The sequence below is a fragment of the Solanum dulcamara genome, chromosome 11 (genome assembly GCF_947179165.1).
Source record: "Solanum dulcamara chromosome 11, daSolDulc1.2, whole genome shotgun sequence".
Lineage (NCBI taxonomy): Eukaryota > Viridiplantae > Streptophyta > Magnoliopsida > Solanales > Solanaceae > Solanum > Solanum dulcamara.
The window spans coordinates 55,884,565-55,903,922 of NC_077247.1; the positions used below are offsets into that span (position 1 = coordinate 55,884,565).

Genomic DNA, 19,358 nt, shown 5'->3' on the forward strand with positions numbered 1-19,358 from the left:
TAGTTAAATGCATACTTAACATAATATTTGTAACTATTTATGACTTCAATCTCTTTTTTTAATTGATTGGTTTAGTTTGGTTAACAAGCTTTGGGTAAGGAAGAATGTGAAATATTGCCACAATTTCTACGTTATTATCTACAATAATTTCAATCGTCATATTCAGCCATAAATGCCGAAATTCTAGTAAGCTGTAACTCAGTTAATTATATGTAACAGAAAAATAATGCAGCTTGTAACTCACGAGTAAACAAACTTTACTAATTAAAGGGAAAAGCAGGAACAAGAAAAAGTTCTAGTGCTTGCAGTGGCTCCATTAATGTAATGAAAGATCGTAGCTGTCTCCACTGATAGGACCACCCTAAAGTAACAAAAAAGAAAGAAGAAAACAACCTCAGGCTTTTTTTAAGGAGAAAAAATTGCTATCCAATCCCACAAATTGCACTACTACTAATGTTCTCCAGAGAATGATGAAAATGTACAGAATAACAAAACATATACTCCATAAAACGAGTAAAAATATAAAAGAGTAAGCATCTTAGTAAATGACAATGGGAAAAAAAATTGAAACCAGAAACCCGTCGCTATTTACTCTATGTACCATCTTAGAATTCACCAATATTGACCCACAAAAGGAAAAATGAAGAAAAAGGATAGAGATGATATGATGACCTCTGTTACGTTTTGATCAACCTTTGATTTCACGGCTGAGAGTATCAGTGGTAGACACAATCATCTTGTGCTGATCTGGGACCATCGCTGCTGTTGTTGCAGGCACAAAATTGTAGACAGGCTGGTCCATGTATTGACCACCACCTGCAGCTACTACTCCTAACTGCCCAAACCCAGTGTGATACCCACCAGTCATCAGTGGTACCCCGTAAACCATCTGCACCGCATTACCATAGGCCCCACCATTCACGTGCCTTTCACGTAACCCTTGTGAATAATAACTCTTCACCAACAAGCTGCTACTGTTGTCACCACAAACTATTTTCGGAACTTCAACTATCACGCCGCTTCCCTCATTTTTTGACATATCCAATCCTGAATTTTCGGGGAATTGCAATTGCAGAAGATCCTCTGTTGCCGTTGAACTCGGGTTCGGGTTGTAATCCTTATCAAAACCGAATAAAAAATCCGGATTCAACGGCGATTCTGGTAAACGAATCGGGTAAAAAAGGAAGAGCCTTAACCTAGCCGGTTTTGTTGAAACTTTCTGCATGCGATCGTATTCAACCATCATTTGCTCAACATCGTCATCATCGATAAGAGAAACAAGTGCATCGAGATCTTCGCCAGGCAACTGGTACTTTATACAAATCTCCGCGTTGCAATTGCAGAGACAATTCACCTTCGCAGCTACGTCGGAAAACTTGACGTTCCGATCAACGGTGAGAATTTTGGTGTCTCCGCCGACGTAGGAGAGTTGATGGTCGTGAGGACGAAGCTGAATTTTTCCGCCATAGCTACACATAAGCTTAACCTTTTGATTCTCCATTGCCGCCGCCGCCAAAATTCAAGCGAGAATGAAGGAGAAGACAGAGGGTTTGGTTTTTGGGGTTTTTTTTTTCCAGAATTTATTTTATTTTTTAAAATGTTTTGGAAGAGAGAGTTTAGTGTGGCGATACATGTAGAGTGATAGTGGTTCGGGATTTTGGAATTAGAGAGTTTGATCTTTAATGAACTTACGAAGAGGGTCCACACGGAAACTGATTTGCGCGTCAGTGGCCCACGGAGTAATGGCCCACTCTAGTAAATTTGACAAGTTTTCAAGGGGTAGCTTTTGTTTTGAGTTGAATTTAAATTTTATAATTATTAATATTATATTTTTAAAATTTTTATATTATTTATCATAATTTTAATAAGTTTTATATTTTAATTTATGAATTCATTTGAACCGATAATTATAATGCTACGTACGCCTGGGGAAGATGGTGAATATTTATTTTCCTTTTTGAAGGATGTGGACAGTTCCCTTTGATTGATATTCATTCAACACGAAAATAATAAAGAATGAGGAGGACTATTACTTTTGCTTCTTCAAATTCCAAATTTAAGGTTTATCTGCTAATATAATTTTTTTCCATGTATTATTATATCACCTATTGAACATGAAGTTTTGTCGTTTATCGTAGCAAATGGGATAATTTTAGATGACGTTTATTTACGATTTTTTTAATGATTTTTCGTTTTTGAAACTCTAGCAAATGTTCCGTTCAATTTTTCCCCATTTTGTAAAAATTAAAGATCTTTTCTTTAATGAGATTTGGTTGACAAAATACACTAAGGTGCCACTTGGCCCCAAGTTTTCAAATTTTCTTGACAAGTTATTTTTGGGAGAAATTTTGATGAAGTTTCATCATGTGTTTGACCACAATTTTTGGTGAAATTTCAAAAAAAAAATATTTTGTACTTGTAAGTTCTAAAACTTATTATAAATATCAATAAATTTGTGTTATCATTTTATAATGAACATATTCTGTTAAAAAAACCTTATAACATAATTAATAACAATCAACAACAACAAAATAACAATATAGGTAAGAGCAATACATTAATCTATTTAAAAATAAATCATTCTTTTTTTTCAATCTTGTCACTCAAACTATTCTTTTTCGAAAGAGGTAATAACAAACTATTCTTTTATAAAATCTTCCCACATTCTAGAAACAATCTCTTTTCGATAAGCTTTTATTTCTAGATCAGATGATCGAGAAGACGAAGCAATATTGTTACTTTGAGTCTATTGTTCATCATTTTTATCAACGGTCATATCTATCATTTTCATATTCAGTGAATATTCCATCACTGTCTTGATTTTCACGCAAAAAATTATGGAATACGGCACAAACAACTACTATTTTCACCTGTATGTTTAAATCATAGTTGTTCATGCCTTGTCATAGTATTCTGAATCTACTTTTTCCACACCAAATGTTCTTTCAATTACATTACACAAAGAGACATGTCTATAGTTAAATAGTTTTTTGCCATTCTTAAACTCTCTTTCACTTTCCCTGTAGTCTTGCAAATGATATCGCATTCCTTTAATAAAAATAGGGTTGTTGACTCATTGAGAGAAGTTTCATTACAAAAGATTGGTGTACATTTTTATGGATAAATTTTATTTAAGAGGGATTAATGGTATTGATTGGTCATATTAATGGAGTAAATTGATAAATAAATATTAGTTGGAATTAATAAATGATTGATGTTTTTATAAATTATAAAAATTTAGGGTTATTTTTAAATTTCTAAAACTTTTCAAGTTCTCAAGTTCTAATTTTTTTTAGAATTTGAGAACTTGAAAATTTTATCAAATACTTGAATATAATAAAAATATTTTATCATATAGATAAGTGAAACAAATCATAATTTGAATGTTTGATTAACATACACTAACCACTTTAAGGATTGTCAATATATTCCACCAATATTTTCTAAACCACAATCGATAGGGAAAGTGATTTTTTTCCTTAAATAAGTATAAATGTTTTCTTGGTCGGAAAGCTAATAGCATACGTGACCTATTTTTCTCTAAAACTATAGTTCAAAAGCGTTTAATTTTGAATTATTAAAGGTAGACCACATTCAAACGACATCACAGGTTTAATGTATGAAATTCAAAATTGAAAAATTGAAATAAGAAAACAAAAGGATATGGACAGTTGATGGAAATGGGCGTGCGTTGACAAGGCTCCACCTAAACATCTTACAACTAGTCTTTGAATCTAGTCTATATTTCATAAAATAAAATCTAAAATATCTTTTATTCTTTCCGTCTTATTTTATATGTCATATTTTTAAAAAATTTGTTAGAAAAATATCATTTTACTATAACTAAAAATAATTTTTTTTTTTAATTTTAATGAAATGATTTAGTCACAAAAAAATTATTTTAACTAAAGTTTTAAAAATCTTTTTTTTTTAAATAACATGTCAGATCAAATAATGTCATATAAAATGGGACGTAGAGAGTACAATTATTTGTTTGAAAGACAAAATAAGATGTACTTTTTCATCATACTGCTATAAAAAAAATTGTAACTTATAATATTTTCAATATAATTTTTAAACATTTAAAGTTTAATTTTAAAATATCAAAATCAAATTAATTTAATTTAATTCAATTTTAAGAAGCAGTCAAATTAAACAACACCAACATATCAAATAAGGTTTTGAAAAAGTGACATTTACACTGACCTTATCATTATTTCCTGGTGGAGGCAGAGAGAAATGAAATATGACAAACTATTTTGAACCTGGTGGAGTACTTAAACAAAAAAAAAAGAGAAGAGAATTGACTCGCACAAATTCTTTTTAATTATCGAATGCTAATTGGTTTAGGATTTGAAAAAAAAGAGCGCCAGCTAATCTTTAAAAACATTAAAGTAATGGAATCCACTTCCTCTAATTCTGCCGTCAGTGAATTAGAGTAAAGTCTTTTACTACAAAAAGGAAAATATAACTGTATTCCTTTTCAACACAAACAGAATATTGCTAGTCAATAAAGGTGCATTTACATTCCATTTTTTCCCCTCTTTTCATTATCAAGAGAAAAAGTTATCTGTATTGGTGTTTATATTAATATATAATTGATTATATGTATTTGAACAAAGACTTTGTTAAAATTTAAACTTAGTTAATTAATATATATTTTTATTTTATTAAATTAAGTTGATATAATTTGGTATGAATATCAATTAAGATTTTACCTAAACTTGAATCGAAAAAGTTAAAATTCTTACATCCTGTCACATTCATGATAGTCTTTTTTTTGTTAATGAAAATCTTATATTTAATGAGTGAGTAGTACTATTGACGACAACTGGAAAGCAGTAATCTAGAGATCATTAAAGTTTAAACATATGAATACTATTGTTTGAGTGGTTGGGTACTTTAAACTGTTACATTAGATACTTCAAATATAGATTTAAAAATAATGTCCAACAGGAATATTATTTTAGTGTACTTTTATTTATTCATTATATTAAAAATAAATATTCGTTCGGAGAGAGTAGAGGACGATAAATTAGTCTTTCTCTGCTATCATTTTAAGTTGTTCTTCTGTTCAGAAAAATAAAAAAAAATAACTCCCCGTGATCTTAGTCCTTAAATTTGGGGAATTAGTGGATATGAAACTTTGAATGGAGCAGGAACGTTTGAAAATATTGGACTATCTAATATAATATATATTTGTCTGTTATGTTAAATTTGTGAGATTTGATCTTCGACTACTTAGAATCTTACGATTCGTTTAACAGGTCTACAAGGAAAAGATGACGATTCCATTCCCTTTTTTTTCCTTCCAATTTTACATAGCCAAAAGTGGAGCAAGAAATCCTCAAATATGGTCGTTCAGGTCACTTAATTAGGAGATAAGATCTTAATCGGTCAATTGATTGGCTATCTAAATTTTAATTAGTAATCTATGAGGTTCGATTTTACACCTTTCTTGCAATTGGAAAAGAAAAAAAAGATTGACACTAGAATTCAAATTTATGAAATCAGCTACTTGAAGTCTTGAATCATTATGATCTTGTTGATCGCTAGACTAAAAATAACATAAAAACGTTATTTTATTGACAGATGTAACTAAAACTCAAACTCGTGAGAGTATGGGTATTTCTTCTTGGCTATTAGACAAAAAGGTGATGAATATTAATAATATAAGGTATCAATAAAATTCAAACTCGTGAGACACTATTGAAATTGTAGCTATTAGACAAATTCAAGCGTGACGAATATATATTAACAAATACAATTCAAACTAAAAAATGATCAGGACGATCCTATGTAACGGTGCAGATTACCTTTACTGTCCCTACTTTGCTCATAGGTAACATACATTTGTTATTAATTAATCGCTAAATAAAATTAGTGGTGAATTTTGTTATTTAGTTACAAAATTTGTCTGTAGTTTTTTTAGTAGTGATTATGTGATGATCTAAACAAAAAATTAACTTTCAAGTCTGACTGGACGTACCCAGGAACAAAAAAGGTGGTGACTCTTATTTTACCTGCTGCTGCAATTTAGTAGTTCATCAAAGTTCAAATAATAGGACAGTTGCAGTTGTGTCACTTTCTTTTTGGTTCAACTTGATTGTAAACAAGAAAGGAAGAATCCTGAAGCTACAATTGCATGTGAAGCTAGCAAAAAGGTTACTTTTTTCGTTTGTTCTATTTCACATGCAAATCATCCTTTTTTTGGCCCACCACATAGAAGCACAACCACCAGAAAAATTAAGAAAGGGAAACTACAACACAGACAACCACAACCAGAAAGAACCCTTTTCTCTCACAAGTCATAAAACAAAGAGACGAAGGGCTGCTCAACTGGTAAGCACCCTCCACCTCCAATGTTAAGGTTGTAGGTTTGAGTCACCAAGTGAACGAAAAGGTGGGATAGCTCCTAGGTAGGGGTAAAATAGAAGAAGTCATAAACAAGAAAAGAAAAATAAAAGGAACATTCGTGCTATTGTTTCATGTGAAGACATCGCTGTACATTGAAGGTATTGGCGACATTTATAGCTTCCATATGTACTAATCATTAAAATACTCCATATGTACTGATCTTTGCATAACATCACCTTAGCTTGAAATCCTATAATTCCTCAACTTCATGCTCTGGCACTGAATGGAGAAGAATCTGAGAATCAGGTCACAACTCACAACAGTATTCTTATTCTATGAACATTTCAGGCAAGAAAAACCTTCAACCCAGATGCCATTTGACTTCCTCATAACTATGATGGATCTTATCACATTTCAATGGATACAATATGCTCAATATCATCTAAAATGAGAGTATGTTCACCAAGTGCCAGTATTCTGTTGCCTTGGTCATTTGCAAAGCTAAGAAACTCGCAAGGATCTACCAACAGACTTGTTTGAACAGATTTACGTGCTGGGACATGCACACGATCAAATCCCACCAGTTGTTTTTGTGGAGCACCTTGAATATTCTGAGGCACACGTGAGAATAACAGCAGAACATGGCTTCCATCCATGTCCCCATCGTTCGCGACATCGATATGAATGAAGAAATTAGACAAACTACAACTTGGCACTTCGTCAACAGGAATGTAACCAAGCCTACTGCGTTCTTGGGCAAGTATACTCCTTTTCCAATTAGATTTAGCAAGTGATAAACTCAATCTGTTTGGTGCAGATAATAGCTGCGAAGAGAAGCTTGTATAGCTCAATCCATGCCCAAATCCATATAGCGGATCTCCAGTGTAAAACCGATAGGTTCTTCCCGGATAACCATTCGAAGGATCAGATCTCATATTCATGTCAGTCATTGCCACTTTGGTGAATGACTCAAGGTACCAAGTGATGGGCAATTTTCCACCTGCATTTTATTTATCACAGCTTGTTCTCATTTTGCAAAAACAGAGACAAATGGCAATAAGTTTCCCCTTTTGTACTCTTTCCTTTTCTAAACTAGGCTATGCTTCATTGGGGACTAAAACTCATTAGCATATGAAACTAATTGCTATCAACTTCCAATATACGACATCTATACTAACCTGGGTTTTGATATCCAAAAACTATCTCGGAAAGTGCTTTGCCACCAGTCTCTCCAGGGTAAGCAACCCATAAGATACTAGCAATTCTTGGGTCTTTCTCAGCAAAGGATACATCAACAGGTCCACCACCAGTTAGAACCAAAATGATTGGTTTCTTACTTACAGCTGCAAGAGTGGTAACTAAATTTGTTTGGTAACCTGGTAAGAGAAGACTATACCGATCGCGATCCTCAGTTTCCTGGGATAAATCCAACCCAGCCACAATAATTACATAATCAGCTTCTTTAGCAATAGAAATAGCATCCGGGAAACCAGCAGTGGAATTGCATCCTACGTCCAGGCAACCAGCTGCATGAAGTGTTCTATTTATATGACTGTGAAACCCCTCACGTATGCTCTTTAATTTGCATGGCACTCCTGTAAGATAACAAAGGATATTAAATTACACTAAACAATCCACCGGTTCAAAGTGTTCTCTCTGCAATCAACAATGAATCACATTTTTTTTCCTGTGAGCTGTTATTAGGTCATAAACAGTGATCAGTGATATAAGCAAAATATTAAGTCAAAAGGGAATTATCCAGAGTAACTATGAAAATGAGAAACTCACTTGGTGATGTAGAATGGTTCCTGAGCAGAATACATTAATATTTCAGTTTATGGAATAATCTATTCCTAAGTAACCACAAATCCTTTTCCAGATTTATATCTAGCATCAACCTCAAAATTATATGCATCCACTTAGAGCATTTACCATGTTGGCAATGAAAACAAAATATATTTCTCTTGGAATTTGCATAAAGAAACAAAATATATTTCTATATTTTGGATGTGATATTGGATTATTTTAGTGATGGAGGAGAGAACACAGCATGCCATACTAAAGGATTTTGGATTTTCTAACCTGTGTAAGTACCACCCGGACTGCTCACATTTGCCATAGGACCTATTATAGCTAATGTAGAAATACTTCTCTTGTCCAATGGCAAGAACTTCTGGTCATTTTTAAGAAGCACAATACCCTGCCTCGCTGCATCAAGGGCCAAATTCAAGTTATTAGAAGTGCAGACATCTTTAGGTCCAAATTTTGCAAACTGTCCCTTTGCAGGGTTTCCATCAAAAAGACCAAGCCGGAATTGAACAGAAAACAAGTATTGCAGTGCTCTGTCTAGGTCTTCTTCAAGCACATTCCCCTGCTGGAATGCAGATTTCACGTGTCGCAGCATGTATGTTCCACAGTTTATATTTGTTCCTGCCAAAAATGTTAAGTTAAATTTGGAAAAACAGGATGGAACAACATAGAATAACAAATTTGATGAGCCTGCCAGAAAACCTGCTTTAAGAGCAACAGCAACTGCCTCTTCTGGAGTTTTGGTGAAATTTTGGTATTCATATATAGTAGCCACAGAATCACAATCAGAGGTGATGTATCTGAAATTAAATCATTCAACAATTACGCATGCGTTTGATGTAAATCTCATTTGAAAAATGCCTTTCACGTAGAAAACAAGAATGAAATATTACCCATCAAACCCCCAGTCAGTTCGGACTTTATCTAAAAGCTCCTTATCTGCACATGCGGGTACTCCATTCACACTATTGTAGCTGCACATCAAGCAACTGGCCTTACCTTGTTGGATACAACTACGAAAAGGTGCCTGAAACGTGTCCTCCATATCCTGCTTGGTCACCTAATATGTAAAGTGATAAAGAAATTAACACTTGAACTTATGATTTTTTCACAATTCCATAGTGTACATGGAATTCCTTGGTGTTTGTATTCACCATCACTTGAGCAACTTAATCTAATTCCGACAAAACACAGATATTTTGAGGCCAGCCACAGCTCAAATTGTAGGTGGTTAAGTGATATGCATTGATGTGTATACCAGCATCCATTATTCTCCAATAAAGAGAGGTGATATGTAAAGAGAATTCAGATATCAGAATTCAGAACCAGAAAAGGTAACAACTAACAAGTGACACAACCCTATGCTATATTACTCTCCGCCTCTGGCTGATCAAATGTGCAAGGATCTTTCGTGTAATTTGAACAATAAGAAACAAGAAAAAACCGAAGATTCTATATTGTCTTCCCAGCTAAATAGAAACAAATTGAGATCAAGCTTTGGCCTAATGAGTATAAGCTTCAATGCAATGTAATAAGCTACTATATGCCAGGCAACAACAACAACAACAATACACCCAGTGAAATCCTCTGAAAGAGTAGAATGTATATAGACCTTACTACTACCTAGAGGGGGGTAGAGAGGTGTTAGGATATACCATTAACCATGCGTTCAAATATAATATTATTTATTGAACAATTGTTCATTTATTTATTCAATTCAATAAAGTGTTACATTAAATAGATCATTTTGTCCTATATGTGTCGTCAACTTCTATAGTAGATGATTTGGTGTATAGAGTTTGAGCTTATATACAGACGATTAAATCATCGGTTCTTATAAGTTAAAAGTTATAGTTCACAATCATAGATGGAAATTTGGACAAACCATTAGAAAGATTGTAGCACGAGATTAAATGTAATTTATCTTGATTATGAGAATGGTATAGTTTCAACTTCTCGTGCTAGTGCATTTTGTATGTATTGAACGGAACCGAGTAGAGATAGATGTTTTAGACTGACTAATAAAAACATATTCTCTAAACTATTAAATGTACTTATATTCTCAATCTTGATATAACGATTATGATCTGTATATAATAATTATCGTTTTGATTTATTAAGAGGTGAGATTCTGAGACGGGTCAATATGCCTGGTAGATCGGATGATAATAATATATAATGGTGAAATAGTTAGTTAGTTGATGAAATTCATTTCTCAATATAGAGATTGATGATACACCTTTTTATGAGAAGCTTATAAGTTTTCATGTGCAAACCCGACCGGTAGATTTGTGAATCTGGCACATGAAACAAGTTAAGTATTGCTCTAAAGGAAATTAATCATTGAATTAAATTTGTCAATAATTTAATTTATTGATTAGCATATGTAATCTTAACATGGGGAATTACATAAGTATTTAATGGGAAATTTTGAAATATAAATAGAGGAGTGTAATTATGAATTTTTAGTGGAATGATTTGTAATTTATTATGGTAAGGATAATTCAAATTAATTTTTGGAATTATTTCCATAATAACAAGCCTCAGTAATTAATTCTGTGGGTTTCTTGTTTTTCAAGAATAGTGTGGGTTTTTCTTCTCCTTTTTGGACTAGGAAGAAATCACTATAAATAGGGGTTTCTCCTAACCTAGAAAGACGATCAGTTTTCTATACGATACTTGTCCACCCAAGTATTGAGAGAGTTCAATTGTTAATTAATTTGGAATCACTGTAGAAGACCGTAGAATTGGAGTCTGACTTGCTTCAAGATATTTGTTCGCGCTTCAAGAGTTATTTCTTGAGTTAATTTTCAGCATACTTGTATGTGATATATATTTGTGGTTGTTGTCTATAATTCACGTAGGCAGTAAGATTCTGAAATGCTTCCTGCAGTGATATCTTCCAACCAGAGGTTGTTTCCAAACTCAAGTGCAGCAAGGTGCCAGGCAATAATACAATAAGCAAAATCTAGTAGAGCAACAACTGAGAAGTTAGCATTTAAGTAGAAAAGTCGAAGAAATTTACCACAGCATTGAAGTTGTATCTGGTAACATTACCCCATTTCTCCAAGTCATATGCAGTGAAATGCTTACAACAAGCGGATAACATCAGCCTATCACCATCATCATCATCTTCTTTAAGAACCCTCCTGGTATTGCCAAATCCATGTCCATTCCTACTTTCTTTATCCGCCTTTGAATTCAGCTCTTGAAATCCCGTTACATACTCAATAGCATAAGCAGAAACCAACATTGGATCTTCCCCTGGCGTTTCTTGACCTCTACCCCATCTGGGATCCCTAAAAACATTAATATTAGGCGCCCAAAATGTCAGCCCAGATTGACCCGTATTATACATAGCCCTTGCCTCAACTGCAATAGCCGATGCAATCGAATGCCACAAAGTTCTATTGAAAGCAGCTGCAGTAAGAATAACTTGGGGAAAACTTGTAGAACCTTTAATGGGGCCATTGAAATTGATCCCAGGTCCATTAGTGCCAATACCATGAAGAGATTCTGACCACCATTCATATGCTGGCAAACCAAGTCTAGGTATTGAAGTTGTATTATCAGAGAGGTGTAAAATCTTCTCATCAATGGTGAGTAAGGAGATTAAGGAGTGAACTCTTGTGGAGATTGGCAATTTTTTGTTGCAGAAAGTATATTTGTGATGAGGTGGCTGACATGGGAATTGGGAAAGTGGATTTGATTTGGTTAAATGAACACTAAATTCAAGAATGTTTAGGAAGATGAACAGAAAAAAGAAATGGATATTTTTGGTCATGCTTGGAACAAGATTCTACGATTGTTTTTTCAAGAATTGTTTGAGGTAAGTTCGTTTGATAGTACTTCCTCTCTTTCGCATTAACTCAATTTTTTATAACTTTTTATTATTATTTAAAATAATGAATTGTTCAAAAGAAAAATTATCTTTTTTATTAATAAAGTTTTATAATTTTTTAGAAATAAACTACACGCAAAGTTATATTTTAATAAAGAACTATTTATATTTATAATTTTATATTTTATTATTTTTATGATGTTGATTAAATAAAAAATTAATAAAAAAAAATATAATTTAAATTTTTCCTTAAATATTTTTTTTAATATGTGTTTATTATCTTAGAAATTTAATTAATATAAAATAGAAGAAGTATTTTATAGATGAAATTAGAAATAATAAAGTATTATACTATGGGCGTTATGGGGTTTCAATCATTAATTGGAGTAATGCAGTCACCCGTTAGGTAACGGGTGGAATGTCAAGATATCGTTGACTCTATTCTTTATGATTAGTTACTCTTTATTTGCTAATATTTTTTTTATTTTATATTAAGTAAATTTTTTTAAAAAAAATTATTTTTTAAAATAATTAAATTATTCAAACTTCAAGATAAATATTTTAAAAATTGGGATAATTTTAAGATGGGATTTTAATCTACAACCACGTGACTAGGAGAATAAGTTTGATATATTAGAACATGGCTCATAATTGAATAAGATCGTGACATTTTTCAGATTTCTTCAATAAAATTACCATTTAAGAATTATTTGTTTTTACTTCTCCATAAACGGACATTTTCATATTCTGATTTATTTTTTTTGGTAATATTAAACCAAAATTTTGACACAAAATATGCATACTTTTTTTAATTTACCTACTTCTGAAATCTTTATAAATTATGTATTCAACAGAATTAGTAGCTTAGACTCAAATTCTATATTCGTCTTAAAATATTTACTTAATACATATAAATAATTTGTTTAAAATTATTTTAATAAGTAATTATAATTTAAATTTCATAAACTAGAAATTTCGACTCTCCCTTTAATGAACTTGCAATTTTTAAAAATAAATGTGGTGTCCCTTTTTTTCCACACACAAGTTGCAGTGTTCACATGTGAGGTTGTTCGTATTAAATAGCCCCCAACTTCCACAATATATATATGATACTACTTACTACATTGTCCACAATTGTCCCTTAATTACTGGTAGGCTACTCCTAGAATTAAATTCTAGGAAGAATGAAATAGATCTTTGAATTCACACAAGTGATTAATTAATCATGGTCTCTACAAATTGCACAATAATTAATATGCTATCTGCTTGCAACATATTTCACAAAAAAATATGATGAAATACGAATATTTTATTGATAAACATTGTGGTACAATCTGTTTGTTCCTTTGATCCCTCTTTCTGAATTTTTTTATGATTTGAAGGTCATTAGTGACGTATTTCTCGACACGTATTTCTTGAACTAGGATGATTTGAATTTAATTTCCATGAAAGGACTAGTGAATCTTCTTGAAGTATTTGATTATAAAGAAAAGTTTGACATATTTCAATTTCTCTATGAATATTTAATGAATTTATGAAATTTTCAAGATATCTTTTCAAGGAATATAATACATTTTATATAGACATAAATTAAAGTTTAAAATAGAGTAACCTCCGAGAAACCTTAACTGAAATAGGACTCTAATAGTCCTGCAAAATATCAATGTATATCTTCCTAAATTTGGGAGAAAATTTGTTCGATTAGAGGTGCTGTTCGGTAATATACTCCTAATAACTTTTGGAATATATATATTTGTAACTTTCCTAAAGCAAGACTATCCACGTGCCCCCTCTCAAAATGAGACATAAAATTTTGAGTTAAAGTAAATTCTCGAAAAGTTGTCCTCTTAATTGATTTAATTGGGCTATTGTTTTCCTTACTGCAAAGACGATCTTCGTATATACGGTTGCCATAAGACAATTTGATACTCTCCTCGTTCGAAAATAATTGTCAATTTATTTTTTTGACTGTACTTGAATTTTGATCAATATTTCATAATGAATTTTTTCACCATATTAATATAAGAGAAATTACAATTTATAGTATTTTTCACATAGTTTTTGAATGTTGAACTTTTAAAATTAAAATAATTTATTATTTTGACTAAGAAGCAAAGAGTGACAATTATTATTGGGCAAGAGGATTGTAATGTATATTCCTCGAGTCATATTTATCAATGTGAACACTTTAAGCGTGGGGAACTAGCCACTCCCTTAATTAGACGAATGTGTGAGAATAATGTATACATTAATCTAATTAAGTCATAAATAATTTAGTATAAAAATATTAGACAACAGTCCAATTATTGGTTAACCTTAATTAACATTAATTCCGTCCATGTGTATTTGAGAAAAAATCATACAATATCAACTATATATAGGACAACACCTCTAAGCAGACTAAGGCCAAAGAATTTTATACATTTGAAACTATAGTTTTTCATTGAATGTTCTTATTTCGTTTACATAATTAAGTTCTAAAAACTAACATCCCATAAAACACGTTATTAACCCATTAAGTCTTATTAGTATTCCATGTGTAGACCCTCAAGTTAACAGAAAATACCATAAGCATTTTTTATCAGATGTTCCTGAAGGGAACAAAAATATAAAGAAAACATTTGAATCTTGTGGTCTGAAATTAAAGATATGTAGAATGCGTGAAAATGTCCATTAATCTTGTGACCTTCAACATATCAGGTGAAAAATTGAAATTAAAAAATTGCCAAAAATAATAATAATATTTTTTTAAAACGGATTACAAAAAGAAAAAAGAATAAACAAATTAAAACAAAGGAATTACTACATTGCAATGGATCATGCCATATGAGTTTTGAAGATATACTGCATCATCTAAATTTAATTGTTCCTACTTACAGTATTTAGTACGCAGCTATGTTGTTTATATGTATTATGTATATATATACCCCCAGAGCATACGTCAAAAGGTTGATGACTTCGTTCAACAGTAAGGGAATATTGTACAACAATAAGTGATCATGGCAATCAAACAACTGAACGTTATTCAGATAAGCACTTCCTTCTCTATAAATAGAGAAATCACATAAAAGAAGAAGAGAGCCATGAGTAAGTAACATGCCATGTCTCAACCTTAAAAGGCAATCGGCGCTATATTTACCTTCAAGCTCACCAAATTCTTGCTACTAGTAATAAAATAAAACCGTATACTTGCTAGTCCAGTCGTTTTAATATATTTGTCTTATTTTTCTTTTTAGTTATATTTTAAAAAATATTATTGTATTATTTTTTGTTAACTCTTTAAACTCCATGTGCATGTTTAATATCATAAAATTAAATAATATTTTACTATATTCTACCCATCTTTAATTTAACATTAGAAAATTTAAAAGTTTTTTTTTACGGTCTTAAAGACTTAAACAAATAAATTTGGGATATCGGATTGGTCCAAAACAATTTTTTTCTTACAAAAAGCCAGGTTTTAGCTCAGTCATTACGGAAGGTATCTATTAGATTAGGACTAAACGACGGTTTTTACAGTTGTTAGGCATATTGCTGTGGATTGACAGAGGGATTTAATTCCTTTATGCTTTCTATAGCCAGTAAACGACCAGTAAAAAAAGTAGTAATTACTATGCATTGATGAAGAAATTAAATATTACTCTCTACTTCCCATTTTACTTTACGTGGCACTTTTTTTTAGTATATTTTAAAAATATATCACTATATTATAATTAGAAATAACATAACTTTAAAATTTCTCTTTTATCCTCGGTGAAATGATTTACACAATATAAATATCTAAGGATTAATGTTTTAGACCACAAACTTCAAAAAAAAATTATTTTTCTTAAACATTATGTCAAATCAAACGGTGCCACATAAAATAAAACGAAAGGAGTAATTTATAGTGTGTGATCATCCAAAAACTGTATCTTATGAAATAATGCTCAGCAGAAGCTAAGATTTCAATTTTATGGATTCTCGCACAAACAGTTTGACATGTTGATTTGATTTCTTGAGCGCTAACAATTCAATTTGATTATAAGACCTAATTGTTTGTTGTAATAAAAATAATGTAAACAATATGATCAGTGTATTGACACTGCCTTTTTTCTTGCTAACTGCAAGTGAAATTATCATTCTCAACATATGAATATCTCTCTTAAAGATAGATTACTCAAACCCCAGAGCACCTAAATTTAGTATAGGGCAAACTCGTTGTCACAAGAAAAAACAAGAGGCAGAGTACATAACTCTTCAAATTTAATTTGTATGTGAATTTCATTTACATGCTCAAATACGATCTATTTTAATTGAACATATAAACACATAATAAAGTATTTCTACTAGATACTTTCAGCTAAATTATACAAATTCTTCTCTTATCAAATAATTACTTAATCTATCAAATACGTCAAAAAAATATAATTACATCAATTACATTAAATCTCAATTACACTGTGGTTTTCCAAACATGTCCTAAAAGTAATGGAACCCACTTCGACAAATTCTGCCATCAGTGAATTAGACTAAAGTCTTTTACTACAAAAAAAATAATATAACTGCATTCTTTTTCAACGCAAACAGAATATTCTTAGTCTAAAAAGGTGCATTTACATTTCGTTTTTTTCTCTTTTTTTCATTATCCAAAGTTATAAGTATCGGTGTTTATACTATATCAATAGCTTGACTTTTCTTATTTAAACTAACTTAATTAATAAATATTTTATTTTATTAAATTACTTAATTATGATAAGTTGATATAAATTTGTATGAATATCAATTAAGATTTTACCTAAACTTGAATACAAAAAATTAAAATTCTTACATCCTGTCACATTCATGTTAGTCCTTTTTTGTTAATGAAAATCTTATATTTAATGAGTGAGTAGCACTATTGACGACAACTGGAAAGCAGTAATCTAGAGATCATTAAAGCTTAAACATATGAATACTATTGTTTGAGTTGTTGGGTACTTTAAACTGTCACATTAGATAATTCAGATACAAATTGAAGAGAATGTCTGGCAATTTTCTTCCTATATTTTTACTTGTTCATTATATTGTTCATTATATTAAAAGTAAAAATATTCAATCTTAATGTAATTCAAAATTAATTTCATGTAATCTAATGTAAACGGCGAGTAAGTTGATAGTGTGAATGTTATTGGACAATAAATTAGTCTTTTTCTGTTATCATTTAAGTTGTTCCTCTGTTCAGAAAAAGAAAAAAAAAACCTCCCCGTGATCTTTGAATGGAACAGGAAAGTTTGAAAATATTGGACTATCTGATGTAATATATATTTGTCTGATATGTGAAATTTGTGAGATTTGATCTTCGACTCAAATTGACTTAGAATCTCACGATTCGTTCAACAGGTCTACAAGGAAAAGATGACGATTTCATTTCCTTTTTTTTCCTTCCAATTTTACATAGCCAAAAGTGGAGCAGGAAATCCTCAAATATGGTCGTTCAGGTCATTAAATTTAGGATATAAGATCTTAATAATTCAGTTGATTGTCTACCTAAATTTTTATTAGTTACTGGTGAATTTCGATTTTCCACTTTTCTTGTAAATGAAAAAACAAAGATGACACTAGAATTCAAATTCATGAAATCAGCTACTTGAAGTCTTGAATCATTATCTTCTTGATCACTAGACTAAAAGTAACATTTTTATTGACACGATGTTACTACAATTCAAATTCATGAGAGTACGTGTAATGACCCTGAAGGTCATTTTTGAAATTTTATAAAATAAACATTTTACCCCTCTCTTTAGTTGTCCCGAGTTATTTTTGATTGGTACCGGGTGTTGGTTTTTTAAAAAATCCTATGAAAAATTAAGTCTTTGAAAATTTTGAGTTTTTATAAGCTTTAAGTGTTCAAAAGTGGTATTTGAGGCCAACCGGAGCTACAGGTCTCGAAACGAAATTCCGTCGATTCTAGCAGCTCTGGAATGTCGAAATTGTTCTAGGAGAGTTTATGGAATCAGTTTTGGATTTGTAACCAAGATTTGAGGTCTTGAGTTGACAATTTGAGGAATTTTAGGCCAAGGTTTGATTTTGGTCAACCTTTGGAGTTTCGATATTCGAAATTGAATTTCGACTCCGTTGGATTTGGGGGAAAGTTTTTGTTCTATAAGAACTATTGGTTGAATTTTTAGAAGTCCCGAGCCCGTTTTGGTATTTTGAAGGCCTAAATTGGTTTAGTTGCGACTTTTCGAGCTTCGAGTCAAAGAGACCTCGAATTCAAATTCTGATGGTTCCATCAGCTTCGAAATAACCAAATTATGCAAGAAGTGTGGTTGACACAAGTATCGAGACAATCAATACGAGTTTGGGGCCATTTGGCTTTTTTTAACTTTGAAAGTTAGACTATAATTGACTTTGATCAACATTCTTGGAAAACACGCTCGAATAAAATTCTGACATCACGATTAATTCCAGAATATTGAGTTTGGTCTAGAACGACCCTCCGTTCGCTTTTCAAGCCTTCCGGTCTAATTTCGAGGCCCGTTGTGGAATTTGGCTTAAAATGACACTTGGATGTGGGATTCACTTTTTTATTAAAATGAGTTCGTATGATAATTTTGAATGCTCCATTGAGTTCGGAACGTCGAATTTATTGGGGTAGCATATCTGATTTATTTTTATCGGATTCCGAATGAATTTAGAGGGTCCGTTCAGAGACTTTAAATAATGCTAAAACCAGAAAAATCTGGTGCAAAAGTGCAGATTTTTTTCTCAACTTTGAATCCTCATTTCTTGAGCTTTTCAAGTCCAAATCTAGTGATTCAAGAGTCTATCTTCAAGAGATTTTCGTGAGAAATCCGTTGGCCGGCTTAGAATCTTGAAGGGAGGGTTTCGATTGAGGTAAAATATTGATTCTAGTTGCTGCAATGTCCTTTTTCAAAATTAATTTTCGAAGAATGTTGAGAATTTATTTTTTGGTCTATATAAACCCAATTTTGACGATTCAAGGGTCTAAGTTCAAGAGATTTCGTGGAGAATTCGTTGGTAAACTCAGAATATTATGGGGAGGCTTTGTGTGAGATAAATTTACGAATCTAGCTACTGTTTTGGCCATTTTCGAATTGAAATTGTGTGGAATTTTGAAAGATTGTATCTTCATCATTTGAACTCCATTTTTAGTGATTTTTGAGGCTAGATTGTGGGGGGTTTCGCAAGCAACGACACGGTGTAATTTTTTTAGATTGGGAAGGTCTAGTTTTTTCAGAATTCGCTGATCAAGAAGCTGTCATTTTCATTTTTTCGTTCGAATTTTGTGACTTTTGGTTACATGCTCGTCCCGTGTAGTTTTCCACTCTGAATTGTGTTATAGTGTTGATTTATGAGCTTGGGTGAT

General features: G+C 31.6%; 2 protein-coding genes across 2 annotated transcripts; both read right to left on the reverse strand.

The window, feature by feature from the left end:
- Nucleotides 1–206: 206 nt before the first annotated feature.
- LOC129874765 (uncharacterized) lies at nucleotides 207–1,656 on the reverse strand. The gene is made up of 2 exons (XM_055950115.1): nucleotides 673–1,656; nucleotides 207–361 (listed from the first exon to the last, which is right to left on the reverse strand). The coding sequence occupies exon 1, from the start codon at nucleotides 1,499–1,501 to the stop codon at nucleotides 689–691; it is 813 nt and encodes a 270-aa protein (XP_055806090.1). The 5' UTR covers nucleotides 1,502–1,656; the 3' UTR covers nucleotides 207–361; nucleotides 673–688.
- Nucleotides 1,657–6,246: 4,590 nt separating this feature from the next.
- On the reverse strand, nucleotides 6,247–12,029 carry LOC129872046 (probable beta-D-xylosidase 6). Its single transcript, XM_055946894.1, has 6 exons — nucleotides 11,192–12,029; nucleotides 9,060–9,226; nucleotides 8,869–8,966; nucleotides 8,440–8,787; nucleotides 7,536–7,952; nucleotides 6,247–7,357 (listed from the first exon to the last, which is right to left on the reverse strand). The coding sequence occupies exons 1-6, from the start codon at nucleotides 11,948–11,950 to the stop codon at nucleotides 6,765–6,767; spliced, it is 2,382 nt and encodes a 793-aa protein (XP_055802869.1). The 5' UTR covers nucleotides 11,951–12,029; the 3' UTR covers nucleotides 6,247–6,764.
- Between the last annotated feature and the right edge of the window lie 7,329 nt (nucleotides 12,030–19,358).

Coding starts and splice junctions, on each gene's coding strand:
- LOC129874765 (XM_055950115.1), bottom strand. CDS start 1,501: ATGGAGAATCAAAAGGTTAAGCTTATGTGTAGCTATGGCGGAAAAATT.
- LOC129872046 (XM_055946894.1), bottom strand. CDS start 11,950: ATGACCAAAAATATCCATTTCTTTTTTCTGTTCATCTTCCTAAACATT. Junction 9,227..11,191: donor GATACAACTTCAATGCTGTG/GTAAATTTCTTC, acceptor TTTACATATTAG/GTGACCAAGCAGGATATGGA. Junction 8,967..9,059: donor ACTGACTGGGGGTTTGATGG/GTAATATTTCAT, acceptor ATTTAATTTCAG/ATACATCACCTCTGATTGTG.